This window comes from Stigmatopora argus, chromosome 2, assembly GCF_051989625.1.
Source record: "Stigmatopora argus isolate UIUO_Sarg chromosome 2, RoL_Sarg_1.0, whole genome shotgun sequence".
In the NCBI taxonomy this organism is placed as follows: Eukaryota; Metazoa; Chordata; class Actinopteri; order Syngnathiformes; family Syngnathidae; genus Stigmatopora; species Stigmatopora argus.
In genome coordinates, this window is record NC_135388.1 from 21,943,860 (window position 1) to 21,960,836 (window position 16,977).

Below are 16,977 nucleotides of genomic sequence, written 5' to 3' on the forward strand. Positions count from 1 at the left end.
ACTGGGTTGATTCAGTTAGTACTGGGTAGTAGGTGGGGTTCAACACTGAACTGGTTGATCCAATTACATTGCACAATGATATAGATAAATTTCACATATTCTGATTGTGAGAAGGAGATGCTAACCACTCATCCAGTGTTCCAGCATGTATATGTGACATTTATTTTTAGATAAATATTTACCATTTAAAGGTAAAATTTGATATCTGAACATAGCACTCTCTATTCGAGGTGAGTAATGGGAAAACTCAGTGCAGTTTTTCTAAAATTGTTTGACACAATTTTCTTTAATTACTTATTATTTTTTATTCAAGATTTTCATCATAAATGCTTTACATATGAGTAAATATGAATTCAAATGTGAACATGTGGCTGTTTCTGTGTTGGACTGTGACTGTTTGGAAGCTAATCCCAAAGTGAGCCATAGGATTTTGGTCTTTTGTCAGAAGCCTCCTAGGATAACCTCCAGCTCCCATGTCCTTGAACCGAGTAGAACATTTATATATGAAGTGATTCAACATCATTGTTCTGAACAATTGTACTGAATGTGCCAACAAGACCATTATTCTCATTGTGAAGGGAATGCGGCTGGCTCTGGGTTCCCCTCATTTCAGCGCCTTTCATGGAGAAAAAAAAACACAGATTTTCTGTCAATCAAGTATGAGAATATAGAGTGATTCAGTGTGTAGTTGGCCATTCTAATTAACATTTAATTTAAAACTTGGGACCATCCATTGACAATATGCTCTGAAAGAGACAGTCACCAATTGTTGCAATGTACAAAAATTACCCACATGCACAGCAATGCACATATATCTAGTTTTGTCAAATAAGATATGGGACAATTTTTTCCCCTGGCTACATGTCAGCGCTGCGATCATTCAGTTGCTTCAAAATTGCTATGGTCAATAGACACTTTGTCGTGACGATTTTTGCTCCTGGTACTGAAGACGTTATTCACACCTGCCCCGTTTGGTATACCAACCCTTCAAAGTCTGGAGTGCGCACCTTTTGGGCTGGTGGTAATACAAACCAGCAAACAGAGTTTTCATGATTAGGTAAGGCCTCCACTGGGGGTCAAAGTTCAACGTGTTTGTCAATGTGCAGAGCTAACTATAATCCCAAGCCTTATGTTCAATTCCTTCATATTCTGAACCGCTTATACTCACAAGGGTCACGGGGGGTGCTGGAGCCTTTCCCAGCTAACTATGGGGATCAGGTGGGGACCAACCTATATTGGTGGCCAATCAATAATTTATTTAAAATGTATGCCATCTGTCAACTGTAATATATTTACCGTTATTTTTTTGCACATGCGCCGTATTTGTCACTCAAAAAATGGTGACTGAATCCAAGGTAAGGCTTATATACGCATGAATTAGACTTGAAATGCACAAAACTGCAATGTGCCAAAGACGAAATGCTATAATGCAAGAAGATGTGGCCGATACGGTCATTTATTTAAAAATAGTGAAAAGATAAACAGATTAAAAGCTAAACAAAATGTATCATGACAACTCCGAATGAAATTCAAGAAAAAAAACATATCTTGCATAAAATGTGAAAAAACTTCCTCACTTGTGCCTGCCACTGCTCACTCATGGCGTTGCCATCTTACCGTAGGTAAACGTGTTCTGGCTGGCCAGACGCAAGTAGCCCTGATAGATGTGTTCGAAGTGTTTACCATGTCAGCACATCCCAATAGTTGCTATGGCTGATCAAAGGTCTTGCAGTTGATCATTAAAATATCAGCCTTGATACCAATGTAATGTGTATCTCATGCTATTTTTGCACTAAGAGACTTGGTGAACACTAGACCGCAACGGCCACAGTTCCTGGTTGTACTGCTCACGTTACTTCCTTTTTTAATTTGTCTACGTGCAGGCGACATCCTTTCGGAACACAGAAAGGAAATGATTCTACATTTGTGATTATAAAATAAAACAAAATTGCGCGGCAGCCCGGTGGCATGAGTGGTTAGCGCATCGGCCTCACAGCTCTGGGGTCCTGGGTTCAAATTCAGGTCATGTCCATCTGTGTGGAGTTTGCATGTTCTCCCCGGCTTGTGTGGGTTTTCCCCGGGTACTCCGGTTTCTTCCCACATTCCAAAAACATGCAGGGTAGGCTGATTGGTCACTCTAAATTGCCCCTAGGTATGGCTGTGAGAGTGAATGGTTGTCCATCTTCTTGCGGCCTGCGATCGGCCGGCTGGCAACCGATTCAGGGTGTCCCCCGCCTGTGTCCCGGAGACAGCTGGGATAGGCTACAGCACCCCCCCCCCCCCCTGGACCTTGATGAGGATAAAGTGGGTCAGAAAATGAGATGAGAGACAAAATTGTGCTTTAATTTTTTGTCTTTTTACTTCTTGTTCGAAAGTGACAACTATTGCAGTAATATGTACCATCGATAGAATTGAGGTATTTTGACATTAGAACCAATATGGCCGCAGCAGACGATCCTTTGGATTAGTTAATTTTAAGGGTATGTCTTATACACGGAGGCGGCTTATATGCGAGAAAATGTGGTAAACACTAATTAATATATGAATAAATGGCTTAATGGTTAGTCATCTGAACTCTTACCAAATAAAGGTAATCAAATTGTCTCTTGAAACGTCTTCAATTCATAACATGAAGTTTTTAGTCAGCGTATACCTAAAAAATTTGGGTCTGTTTTTTTACAATATCGTTCAGCCCGAGTTTTAGGCATTTGCAATTTAGGCAAATTTGCAGCAATGCAGGTCCATTCAAACTATTAAAAAGTGTGATTTATAGTACAGAAAATACAGTAATAATCATGAGATTATATTCATTCATCACTTGCCTTACTTCGGTGCGGGCAGGCACGGGATCGATTTCCGCTGGTGGGGGTATGATAGGGAGTGCGGCTGGTTGTTTGTCTCTCTGTGTACCCTACGACTGAATGGCCACCGGTCTAGGGTATAGTCTGCCTTTCGCCCGAAGACAGCTGGGTGAGGCTCCAGCAACCCCCGCAACCCTTTCGAGGATGGGCGGTATGGAAGTTGTGATGATGAATTATATGCATTCATTCATTCATTTTCTGAACGCCTTTATTCTCACTAAAGTCGCTGGGGGTGCTGGAGCCTATCCCAGCTCACTTCGGGCACGGGGTAGTGGACACCCAGAATTGGTGGCTAGCCAGTCGCAGGGCACAAGAAGACAAAAAACCATTCATGCTCACACTCATACAAAGGGGCAAGTTAGATTGTCCAATCAGCCTACCATGCATGTTTTTGGAATGTGGGAGGCCCAGGGAGAACATGCAAACTCCACACAAGTGGAGCAACCTGGATTTGAATCCAGGACCCCAGAACTGTGAGGCCGACACACTAACCACTCATTGGTCGGGCCGCCTGTGAGATTATATTACTTAATTGTATTTTTTATGTGGGGCAAACTGGTGGTGGAGTGGTTAGCGCGTCGGCTTCACAGTGGGGGACCTGGGTTCAAATCCAGGTTGGTCCACCTGTGTGGAGCTTGCATGTTCTCCCTGGGCCTGCATGGGTTTTCACTGGGTACTCCAGTTTCCTCCCACATTCCAAAGACATGCATGGGAGGCTAATTGGACACTCTAAATTGTCCCTAGGTATGGGTGTGAGTGTGCATGGTTGTCCGTCTCCTTTTGCCCCGCAATTGGGTGGCCACCAATTCAGGGTGTCCCCTGCCTCTGGCCCAAAGTCAGCTGAGATAGGCTCCAGCACCTCCGGTGAACCTAGTGAGGATACAGCGTTTCAGAAAATGAGATTTTTTGCGTTGACAGAATTTTTAAAAAATGATTCCCTATATACTGTATGATTTTAATATCTGTTCTGTACAAATATTTATGCAAGTATTACGCACACACACACTCACTGTCTGCTGCAGGTCAGGGATGATGATGCGGATGACCATTGAGTTTATATGAATGTCCTCCATTTGGTGTGGTGTCTCTGCAGTGGCTCTTATAGTTTCATAAATTGTTTCTTCATGGGAACTTTCAGAGGCGCAGTCGTCGGAGTAATCAGAAAAACTTTGAGCCATCTCATCCTCACTTGAAGCGGGGCTCCGGGGGATAGTCATCAGTTCGAGCAGATTTTGCTGTGTCAGAAAAGAAAAGAGCATGAGTCACTATTTCCTTTAATAAAATAGGGGTTGTCTGCATGTTTGTTTGATATTTCATCCTCGTTCATTTCATATATATATATATATATATATATATATATAAATATATATATATGAAATGAACGAGGATGAAATATCAAACAAACATGCAGTCATATGTACATATGTATATATATACATATATATATATACATATAAATATATATATACATATATATGTATATATATGTAATATATATATATATATATATATATATATATATATATATATATATATATATATATATGCCAGAAATACGACAGGACAGGCTCGACTTTCAGCATTAGCTTCGATGGCGATAGAAAAGAAGGAAGAAAGAAAGGAGGTGAGTAAAAACTATATTTCCAAATAATATTTCAATTGTGGGCCAAGTTCTGATATCTGAAAAGCTCCAGTGTTTGTATTTAATCACTAAATGCTGCTAGGATGTGGATTTTACCCCATTTTAGTGCAATTTTTGCCATTTCGCTATTGACGTCCGTCGCTGTCTTTTCCCGGGGAAATCACCCCCCTGGCCCGGTTGTAATGTCTGAAAAGCTCCAGTATTTGTATTTAATCAATAATTGCTGCTAGGAAGTTGATTTTACCCCATTTTAGTGCAATTTTTGCCAATTCGCGTAGGGACGTATATGGACGTATTGACGTTCATCGCTGTCTTTTTCCCGGGGAAATTATACTCCAGGCCCGGTTCTGATATCTAAAAAGCTCCAGTATTTGTACTTAATCAATAAATGCTGTTTTCGGCTGGATTTTACCCCATTTTCGGGCAATGTTTGCCGGTACGCCATTGACGTTCATCGCTGTCTTTTCCCGGGAAAATCACCCCCTGGCCTGTCTGAAAAGCTCCAGTATTTGTATTTAATCATTAAATGCTGCTAGGAAGTGGATTTTACCCCATTTTTGTGCACTGATTTATTGATTATTTTTTATGTGTCGCAGCTGTAGCTGCAGTCGAGGTTTTATAGCCATAAAATAGATTTTGAGGGTTGGATTGATTCGTTGAAGGCGCTACGAGAAAATGCACGGACCGCCACTGATATGTATATATGTCTCATCTCTCATTTTCTGAACCGCTTTATCCTCATTAGGGTCGCGGGGGGTGCTGGAGCCTATCCCAACTGACTTCGGGCCAGAGGCGGGGGACAGCCTGAATCGACGGCCAGCCGATCGCAGGGCACAAGGAGACGGACAACCATTCTCTGTTACTTACAGTCAATTCCACCAATTTTCTTATATGCAGCTGTGTATGATGATAATAATAATAATAATATAATCGGACATAGGCCCTGTCGTCATTAGCAACAACAAAAAAGCCTACTTGTCATCACACCCAGAAACTGCGTGTGACGAAATTGGTGTTGCTTCTCCATAAGCTGCGTTTACTCGGCAAAAGACCTAAATAAGTGATAGTTACGGAATTTTGTAATTTGGCATTCTGCTGTTATGGATACAGGCTTTTGATTTGATTTGACACCCATACCTAGGGACTATTTAGAGTGTCCAATCAGCCTACCATGCATGTGTTTGGAATGTGGGTGGAAACCGGAGTACCCAGAGGAAACCCACGCAGCCCCGGGGAGAACATGCAACTCCACACAGGTGGACGTGACCTGGATTTGAACCCAGGACCCCAGAGCTGTGAGGCCGACATGCTAACCACTCGCGCCGGTCCGCCCCAGATTTCCTTCAACTTTAATAGTATGGTCAGTATGCATGCCAGAAGATCCTTTGAGTGAATTTGTGCAACATAAAACAAAAATGGCACACATGAAAACACGATCCTGAAGCCCATCTTACATTAATACCATTCATTGAAGTTTGATGATCAACTGAAGGTTTAATGGCAAATGGTTCATTATGCAAACATGACCCAGTTGCACAGAATGCCTACATTTCAAGTCTCTCGGCACACAATGAATATTCATGACAAACTATATTGAGAAACAAGAAGAAATAAACAATTCCACGTGACCCGAGTATTTCGTATAGTAAAGTAGAAATTGTGGTTACAGTTATGCCTGATGAGGTGCTGCCCTACTTCAAAAGAATTACAGTTTAGACAGTCACGAGTAGGTGGGTGAAATATATCGAAATGGTCATATATTCAGATAAGTTTCCCAAAATGATATTGACATGCTCCCGCCATAAATCGATATATCATTTAAAAAAAAGGTGTTATTGTATCAAAAAATAAAATAATATACAAGGTGGCCTCACCCTCTGGGAATGAGGGTTCGACTCAAGTTCGATTTATGTTTTTTTTTTTACTCTGACCATGAACAACCTGTTATGTTGTTTTTAAGGCCTGAAAAACTGCATTTTTGTCCAGTTCTTTTCCATTTTACCATTGTTTATTTATTCTTATTGTATTTTGTTCTTAGTTTATCAACAAATAAAAAAATGCCCTCGGAAAAATGCAATTTATACTCCAGTGTGACTTTTATATATATTTTTCCCCTCTTTATTGTACTATATTCTTTGGCCGGTGTGACTTACAGTCCATTAAGTACGGTATGTCCTTTACCTTGGTTAAGCCTACCAACTTTCGTTCAACTAATTTTGGGAAGGGAAAGTGTATATTTGGCCGAGTAAAGTGGTGGCATGGTTTCTAATTATTGCCACAGAAAAGGAGGCAACTTGTCAAAAGAGGGCGCCTGGTGCTGGTTACCAGCAGCGAAATAAGGTTTCTAGCGACTTTCACCGGGAACATAACATGCCGGAGGTGATCGCAACACTAGAGGTGGTTTGTTACCGGGTCTGGTTGGCAAAAGAGAAAGCATCGGGAATGAAAACAGAAGCGAGGCTGTCGAGCGGGCCTGTTGTCTAAGCTCAAAATCACTCAAAACCTCCGCGGCCAAGCATATATCTCTGCAACATCAGATCCATTGTAAACAAAACGGACAATTTGGAATTAGAGCTCGCTGTCAATCACTACGTTCGCGAATGCTCCATGCTAATAATCAAAGAGACGTGGCTATACCCACAAATTCCCAACGCTACCATGCAGCTAGCAGGCCGCACGCTACCGAGATCAGACAGGATGTTCCATTAAGGAAAAAAAGAGGTGGTGGGCTTTGCATTTATGTGAACGAGTGATGTGAAATCCATGTCGCAGACCCTTCTTTCTGTCCAAAGAGAAAGCCATTGTTACATCACTGATTTTAATCACGGATTTTAAAGGCAAATCTCGAAACAGTTCTGCCGAAATTTTACAAACACGTGAATTGTCCAACAAGAGAGGATAAATCTCTGGTTCATGTTTACTCGAACATTAAAAGTTTATACAGAGCCATACCACGCACGTACTCTGGACAGTCAGATCACGCCTCTTTATTCTTAGCCCCAGCTTACACTCTCTTTAGCCGAGAATCAAAGCCACAAAGACTAACCATTATCACATGGTGTGGGATGAGCTGGCCAGCTTGCTTTGCAATTGTTTGTTCGCATTGCGCCATGTAAGATAGGCTGGCCAACTTGCTTTGCAATTGTTTGTTCGCATGCGCTATGTAAGTCAAGCTGGCCAACTTGCTTTGCGATTGTTTGTTCGTATTGCGCCAGTTTGTGTGAGTTATAAAAATATCTTGTTTGCACAAACTTAGCCCTGCAAATGTCTAAATGTATCAGCCCAAAGTTTTGTGTGCATAAACTCTGCCCTACATCATTGTCATAGAGACTTTGCCCTGTTGTTCACATATATATATATATATATATATATATATATATATATATATATATATATATATATATATATATATATATATATATATATATATATATATATATATATATATAGATATAGATAGATAGATGCACCCACGGTTAGTTCGGAGAGATTTGCAAGGACAACAGGCTGTGCGTTCACAACTGTTAGAGCTCTCTCCCCATCCTGCAGTCTGGTAATGAACTTATTTCCTTCAAATTGGTCTCACTCTTTCTGCCTGCTCCTGAAGCTGTTTTACAGACCCAACACATGGCAGACTACAAGGGGAAGATAGAAGGACAAGTTGACGACCTCTGAACAACGTGGGAAAGCATATGGACCCTAACCAACTACAAGGGCCGAGCTGTGACTCCAGCGGACTCAGATGCTGCGCTGCCAGAGGAACTAAACAACTTTTTGCTTTGAGCCCCAAGCCCACCACCCAGTCACACCACCTCAACCTCCAGTACAGTGCCTTTTGCACGGCAACGCGCTCGTAACATAACATAAACAAATTTAAATGAACTTGGATTACGATGCAGACATACTCAAAAATAAAATAAATATTTGCTCAAATTTTTACTCGTATCTCAAATTGCTTATATGTCGGGGCACTCGTATGTTGAGGTATTACTGTATAGGGGAACCACACTCCTCAGCCTCCCCCGGGAAGGTCAATTCAGGGGTAGTGGGGATGAGGATCTGCCGGGAGGTTGAATTTTGGATTCAGGCGGAACAGTGTAATTTTTGTCCTGGCTGTGGAACAGTGGATGAGCTCCATATCCTCCGCAGGGTTTCCAGTGGGGTTATACTCCGCCAGAGAGAGAGGGGGGGAGAGGGAGGGAGAGAGTGAGGGGGCAAGAGGGAGGGAGAGAGAAAGGCAGAGAGAGGAGAGAAATAGAGGGCGAGAGAGATAGAGAGAGGGTGAGAGAGAGAGAGCGAGAGAGAGAGAGAGAGAGAGGGTGAGGGAGAGAGGGCAAAAGACAGAGAGGACCAGAGAGAGAGAGGATGAGAGAGAAAGGGCGAAAGAGAGAGAGAGAGGATGAGAGAGAGAGAGAGTGAGAGAGCGAGGGCGAGAGAGAGAGAGAGAGAGAGAGAGAGAGAGAGAGAGAGAGAGAGAGAGAGAGAGAGAGAGAGAACGAGGGGGGAGAGAGGGAGAGACAGGGGGAGAGGGAGAGAGGGCAAAAGAGAGAGAGGGCAAAAGACAGAGAGGATGAGAGAGAAGGGCGAAAGACAGAGAGGATGAGAGAGAGAAAGAGAGAGAGAGAGAGAGAGAGAGAAAGAGAAAGAGAGAGAAAGAGAGAGAGAGAGGATGAGAGAGAAAGAGAGCGGGAGGGTGAAAGAGAGATAGGGCGTAAGAGAGATAGGGCGAAAGAGAGATAGGGCGAGAGAGAGAGAAAGGGCAAGATAGAGAGGGCAAGTGAGAGAGATGGGGGAGAGAGGGCGAGAGAAGGCGGGAGAGAGGGCGAGAGAGACGGCGAGAGATAGAGGGTGTGAGAGAGGGCGAGAGAAAGAGAGGGTGCACGAGAAAGGGCGAGAGAAGGTGAGAGACAGGGTGAGAAAGAGTGGGTGAGAGAGAGTTGGGGGTGAAAGAGGGCAAGAGAGAGAGATAATGATAGAGAGGACGAGAGAGAGAGAGAGAGAGAAAGAGGGCGAGAGAGGGCGAGAAAGAGTGGGTGAGAGAGAGTTGGGGTGAAAGAGGGCAAGAGAGAGAGATAATGATAGAGAGGACGAGAGAGAGAGAAAGAGGGCGAGAGAGGGCGAGAAAGAGTGGGTGAGAGGGCGAGAAAGAGTGGGTGAGAGAGAGTTGGGGTGAAAGAGGGCAAGAGAGAGAGATAATGATAGAGAGGACGAGAGAGAGAGAAAGCGGGCGAGAGAGGGCGAGAAAGAGTGGGTGAGAGAGAGTTGGGGTGAAAGAGGGCAAGAGAGAGAGATAATGATAGAGAGGACGAGAGAGAGAGAAAGAGGGCGAGAGAGGGCGAGACAGATGGCAAGAGAGAGCGAAAGGGTGAGACAGAGAGGGTGAGAGAGAGAGAGGGGGAGAAAGAGGGCGAGAGAGAGTTGGAGGGTGAGAGATGGCAAGCGAGAGGGCAAGAGAGAGAGGGCAAGAGCGAGACGGCGAGAGAGAGAGCATGAGAAAAGAGGATGAGAGAGAGAGGATGAGAGAGAAAGGGCAAGAGAGGGCAAGTGAGAGAGAGGGCGAGAGAGAGAGGGCGAGAGAGAGGGCGAGAAGGAGTGGGTGAGAGAGAGTTGGGGGTGAAAGAGGGCGAGAGAGAGGACAAGAAAGAGAGAGAGGGCGAGATATAGAGGGTGAGAGAGAGAAGGTGAGAGAGAGCGAGAGTGGGCGAGAGAGAGGGTGATAGAGAGGGCGAGAGAGAGAGAGAAAGAGGGCGAGAGAGGGTGAGACAGAGGGCGAGAGAGAGAGAAAGGGTGAGGCAGATGGGGCGAGAGAGGGCGAGAGAGAGTTGGGGGGTGAGAGAGGGCAAGAGAGAGTGGTAAATGCGTCGGCTTCACAGTGGGGGACCTGGGTTAAAATCCATGTCAGCCCACCTGTGTGGAGTTTGCATGTTCTCCCCGGGCCTGCGTGGGTTTTCTCCGGCTACTCCAGCTTCCTCCCACATTCTAAAGACAGTCGGCTTATTGGACACTCTATTGCCCCTACGTATGAGTGTGGGCATGAATGGTTGTTTGTGTCAGGAGTGGCTCATTTGTCCCTCCTGGCTTGCCGTCAGGTTAGAGCAGCTGCAAACAATCCTTGATTACTTTCTTATGTGGGTACTTAAGCATCACGGAAGTAGTTAGTCATTGTCGGATCGTCCTGCCTGAAACACTATGTGTTACAGCATACATCGCTACAAGGTATTATTCCCCATACTCCGGTTTTGTTACGTTTTGGGATATACAAGCCCCTATTATTTTGTAAAGCTTTGAGTCATTAAAGTTACTGTCATGAGAACAGCCCGTCTCGTTCCCTCCTGCTTCCCCGCAACTGGGTCCAACTTCCCCCGATCGCGCCACGACGTTGCAGCGGGATCGTAACAGAACGATCCGACCACATGGACCCAGCGGGATCGTAACAGTTAGTCTCCTTGTGCCCTGCGATTGGCTGGCCACCAATTCAGGGTGTCCCCCGCCTCTGGCCAGAAGTCAGCTGGGATAGGCTCCAGCATCCCCCGCGAGCTCAATTTGAAAAAAGAAACATGTCTATCTTGATGAGAGAGCGAGAGAGAGAGAGAGAGAGAGAGAGAGAGAGAGAGAGAGAGAGAATGAGAGAGAGAGACAGAGAGAGAGAGAGAGAGAGAGAGAGAGAGAGAGCGAGAGAGAGAGAGAGAGAGGGTGAGAGAGAGGGCGAGAGTGACAGACTAAGTGAGGGACTGACTGAATGAGTGAATGGGTGACATAAATGAAAATTTTCTTACCAGCAGTCCAAATTGCCTCTAATGTCGAAATATATAGATTTTTTTCAATGGTTCATATTGTAATAAGAAATATAAAGAAAAAAATCAAAGAAGAATTTTGTTTTATTTCAAAATCACAAATGTACATCTTTTCCAATTTACAATCTTTTCCTTTCTGTGTTCCGAAAGGGAAAATTCAAAAAGGAAGTAACGTAAGGACACCCAGGAAATCTGCCTATAGCAGTATATGTAGTGTTCACTAAGTCTCTGGGTGCAATAATAGCATACACATTACGCAGGTGTCAAGGTATATATTTTAACAATCGACCGCAAGACCTTCGATCGGCTTTAACTATTGATGTGCTCACATGGTAAACGCTACGGTGAGAGCACGTTTAACTACGCTAAAATGGCGGCGCCCCGAACAAGTGACTGGCACAACTGAGTTTTTTTCACGTTTTATGCAAGGTACGGTTTATTTTTTCCTTGATATATATTCATAGATGTCAAAATACATTTTGTCTAGCGTTTTATCTGTTTATCTTTTCTCTATTTTAAAATGAATGACCGTATCGTCCGCGTTGTCTTGCGTCATGACGTAACGGTGCCATTGCGTTGTGACGTCACAGCGCCATTGCGTCATGACGTAACAGCGCCATTGCCTTGTGGCATCACGGTGTCATTGCGTCATGACATCATGGTGTTGTGGCATCGTCAACTTGCAGTTTGGTGCATGTCGTGTTTTATGCGCATATAAGCTGTACCCTCGATTCAGTCATCAATTTTTTTGTCAGACAAAATCGGCTTATATGCGAGTAAATACGGTTATTATGTTATTTCAAGGAAAAATATGCCTCTACTTACGAACATTTCAAATTACGAAAACAAACATGGATCCAATTACTTCATCAGTAAAAGTACCAATGTATTAGACCCCCAACACAGCATCTTACAGACAGTGACAGCATTAAGTCAAAACATAAATATTCAAACTATCTGTTTGCAGAAGCAAACAAAACAGATGAACTTCATTACCTTAAAAATTCAATTTTATCAGAATTTGCAACACAGATTTTCTTGCAAAGCTGATAAAATTACTTCAAATGTTATGGAAGATAACTTAACTAAAATAATGGAAGGTTACCTTGAAAGCAAGTCTATTTTTGTTCTCTTAAGCTACACGGATAGGACAGCCCAATTGTGAAACTATGTTACATTTATTTAGCAAATGTTGAATTCACATTTGGCATTTGACATTTTTTCTAAGGGCTGTAAAATCATTTATTGATGATGAATTCCAGTTCGTAAGATCTTTAAATCAACCTCAAGATCACATCCACAAATTAAGCTGCTGTGCCAATATTATAGCCGAATATTACGTGGCGGGATGATTCGCCTAAAGACGTTTCGCCGACGGACGTTTGACAGACGGACAGGTCGCCGAATGGACGTTCCACCGAACGGTCATTCGGCCGAACGGAGGTTTCGCTGAAACGGGATTCGCGCGCTCGCCCCGCCCCCGGATCGTGTGTGTACAAGTTTTGTAACCTCGGCCCGCGGGCCATATACGGCCCATTAGGATTTTAAATCCGGCCCGCCGAGTAGGTAACTCATATCCCTACGGTCATCGGAGGGGTTTCTCCCCGGGAACAGTGCTTTGTGGGCGGATTTTAATGACACATGCTGAGTTTCATTATCGAGCTCCATATATTTCCCGAGTTTGAGCACTTTAAAAATTGGCGGGGGTTCCCCCCGAGCCTATCCGAGAATAGTGCGCCGTGAGCGGACTGGGTTGGACGACGCCCCGCTGAATTTCTGCAGCTCCAGAAATTTTTCAAATTTGAGCCCCACACACATTGGAGGGGTTTTTCACCGAGCACAGTGCTTTGTGGGCGAACAGGGGTGACACATGCCCCACTGGAATCCTGAGCACCATAATTTTTTTCTAAGCATGAGCACCACACACATCGGCGGCATTTTTTCCCGAGCGTTTTTAGGCGAATCATCCGAGTACCCGAATATTATAATCAAAGTGTGCTTCGACAGTTTATGATATTGTCAAAAAAGCTCTACGGAACGTACAAAAGAGCAGCAACTAGGTTTGTGGAGAGTTTGGTGCCTTTTAGAAAAGTAACGTCCTTTTCATTAGTCAGACAATAAACTGCATATTCGAACGTTCAGTTTCCAAATTACACGCCCACTTTGGCTAGATATTTTAGCAACCCCGTAGCCTGCCTACCACTTGAGCTATAACAATCACCGAAGCACTTTCATCTCAATTATTTCAAATGTTGAATACCAAAAGTCAATTCGGTCACGCTTACTGAACTTGAAGGGAGGCGCGTCATAACTCATGTACAATGAAACTCTTACCTTGGCCTTGGTTTGGAGCCCTCGTCCTTGCCTTTTGGCATGAAATATCAGTCTTTCTCTCGTCTTTTAATTGTGTACGTGCGTGTACTATTCCTGATTATAAGTGCCTTTAAATTCCTGACAGAACTTCCTGGGATATCGTAGCTATGGAAACTCCGGGGAGCAGCGCCGTAATGGATAGTACAAGCACTCTAATGAACTTGGTTTCGGAAGAAGCTGGTAGCTTTAGAGGAGAGCTCCCGCTGAGAAATCAGACTGGCTCGTCAACAAATTATATCTGTGATGTGCAGACTCCTAGATTGCCGCCGTGTACTCAAGTCAACGGGCAGTGCAGAGAAGGAGAGGAAGAGGGAGGGAGAGAGAGGGTGAGGGAGAGAGGGAAAGAGGGAGAAAAAAGTGGGGGGTGTTCCATTTATAGGAAATCACACTCCTCTGCCTCCTCAGGAAGGTCTATTCTAGGGTACTGGAGAGGAGGGTCCGCCGGGAGGTCAAATCTCGAATTCAGGTGTTTTTCGTCTTGGTCGTGAAAGAGTGGATCAGCTCTACATCCTCAGCGGGGCCCTCGGGGGATTGGAGTTCGCCCAACCAGTCTACATGTGCTTTGTGGACTTGGAGAAGGCGTTCGACCGTGTCCCCCAGGGAGTCTTGTGGGGCTTACTCCGGGAGTATGGGGTTCCGGAACCCCTGATACGCGGGGTCAGGTCCCTCTATGACGAATGTCAAAGTCTGATCTGCGTAGCTGGCAGTAAGTCAGATCCGTTCCCATTGTGGGTTAACTCCACCAGGGCTGTCTATGTCACCGATTCTGTTCATAACTTTTATGGACAGAATATCTAGGCGCAGACGTGGCGTTGAGGGGGTCTGGTTTGGTGCCCTCAGTATTGCATCCCTGCTTTTTGCAGATGATGTGGTTCTGTTGGCTTCATCAGGCCGTAATCTCCAACTCTCGCTGGAACGATTCGCAACCGAGTGTGAAGCGGTCGGGATGAGAATCAGCACCTCCGAATCTTAAAATATTGTCTTCAGTAGGAAAAATGTGGCATACCCTCTGGGATAAGGTCCTTCCCCAGGTGGAGGAGTTTAAGTGTCTTGGGGACTTGTGAGGGACGAATGGAGCGGGCGATCGACAGGCGGATGGGTGCATCGTCTGCAGTTATGCGGACTCCGCATCGGTGCTGCAGAAGGAGCTGAGCCAAAAGGCAATGCTCTCTATTTGCGTACCAGTTGAGCTAAGTTTCCAGCCTCATCTATGGTACGTCCCATCGGGAGGAGGCCACCGGTCTGACCAATGACATGCTGGGGAGACTGCCTCTGCCCTGCTCCGGGAACGTCTTGATATCATCTCGGAAGAGCTGGATGAAGTGGCAGGTAAGAGGGAAGTCTGGGCTTCACCTGCTGAACCTGTTGCCCCCATGACCTGACCTCGGATAAAGCGGAGGAAGAGGAGATGAGAGATGAGATGTACAAAAACCATCCACCCACCGCCAATGCAAATGATCAACACAGGCCCAGAGGGCCCTCTTGCAGTTCAGTGTAAAAATATCAGGTGAAATATAATATGGTGTGAATAATTTTACACATATGTCACACTGGAGTATAAGTCATATAAAAAAATCGATTTAAAAAACTGCGACTTATAGTCTGCTAACACAAAGCTAAGGATGCATTTACATTGACACACATGAGAACTAGCGATAATGGAAAACGGGCACTAGTTGTAAGAGATTATTAAGGCAATTAGCATCGTCTTCACAATAGATCGGCCTGTAGAACAAAATTGATATGAAAAGAGAATGCTATGTTTTATTTTTTATTTTTTACAATGAGGAAACATGTAACTCGCTTGCCCTAAAAACGCTTTAATATGCCTCTTTGTTATAGAAGCTGCAGGGTTGCTATATTTAACTGTAAGTTCTCCACCCAGCAAGTATCTGCCCTGCATTTTTTCTTTGAACTGGCTGTTTTTCACAGGGTTCCTCCATATTCATGTAAATAAACAATTAAGCTCTGAAATGCATGCCGGGGATTTTTTTTTGTTGCTCTATGGTGTTGTTATTGTACTGTACCATATATGCTCCGACAACCTTACACCAGTTACATTATTTCTGTGGCTCAGCATTAAAAAAAATCCAAATAAAGGATTGCAACCAAGGTCAAGATGTATTGATTTTTAATACATTGATTTTAGGGATGTATGAACCGGGTATTTAGCTTGCTCCAAAGCCCCACCAGAATTTTATTTAGATAATTAACATAGCAAGTAGGGCAGCCTAACGGATGAGTGGTTAGCGTGTCGGCTTCATATTTCTGGGGTCCTGGGATCAAATTCAGGTCGGTCCACCTGTGTGGAGTTTGCATGTTCTCCTGGGCCTGCGTGGGTTTCCCCCGGGTACTCCAAAGTTCTCCCGTGTTCATAACAGGAACCAGACGGTGTTTCACAGTATTATAATACAGTGCTATCTCTACTTATGAAATAAATTGGTTCCAGAACTGGTTTTGAAACCTGTATTTTCCTACGTAGAATGAATAATAATAGTAATTCTTATAATAATAATAATTTGTTCCATTATTTTTAATAATACTCCCTAAACCTATAAAAGTACAGACCCTCCTCTACTTAATTTATTTTAGATGTATTTAATTTTACATTTGAAATGACTGTAAAAAAATTGTAAAAAAAAAAGTTTTGTGATTAAATTTGTGAGTTCAGCATGCTCTCCGTTCGAACGATAATTAAGCATGTGTTGATTGAAAATACTTTATTTGAAATTAACGTTTTTATTTTACAATGTTAGGTACTGATTTAGGGATGTTTTATAAGATACTGTAAAATAATTTATGGATATATAGTTCAGTATGAACGACCAGCCATTACTGGAACATAAAGTACCATCTCCATTCGTTCATTGTCATGTCACATTTGGCCGTTTGCAGCGCAACTAAAACGTAAGTTGGTGTTAAAGAATACCAGTGCTGCCAACTACTCCGGAATTTCAGAAATTTCCCGGAAATGCAATGCAAACTCGGGGACTCCGGACAACCTCCCTAAACTCCGGAAATCCCAAAAAATTGTCACTTCAATTTTTTTTAAGCAACTATTTCGGAAAAGTACAGAATTTTCCATTTAAATGCCTTGAAATTAACACCATCGCTACAGCTTTCGCCATCTTGATTCAACTGCACTGTAAACTGGAAGAATTCAGTAACACGAGAGCATTGTGAATCATCCGAGTTACAAGTTCTGACGAATGATTCGTCTTGTGCGACTTCAGCGCATATTAATTTCGAATGAATTACATTCACTCCGAATAAACTGTGGAAATGGGACAAGGGTACTCCTGAAATG

At 43.7% G+C, this 16,977-nt stretch overlaps 1 protein-coding gene across 3 annotated transcripts in view; it reads right to left on the reverse strand.

Moving 5' to 3' along the window:
• LOC144066958 (SH3 and multiple ankyrin repeat domains protein 2-like) overlaps positions 1-13,935 on the reverse strand; it is a 228,529-nt gene extending 214,594 nt beyond the window's left edge. For all 3 annotated transcript variants that reach the window (XM_077590411.1, XM_077590404.1, XM_077590397.1), the window contains exons 1-2: positions 13,632-13,935; positions 3,872-4,096 (exon numbers count right to left, since the gene is read on the reverse strand). In XM_077590411.1, coding sequence (XP_077446537.1) covers positions 3,872-4,078 — 207 coding nt within the window. In that variant the 5' untranslated portion in view covers positions 4,079-4,096; positions 13,632-13,935. The remainder of the gene's footprint in view (positions 1-3,871; positions 4,097-13,631) is intronic.
• Between the last annotated feature and the right edge of the window lie 3,042 nt (positions 13,936-16,977).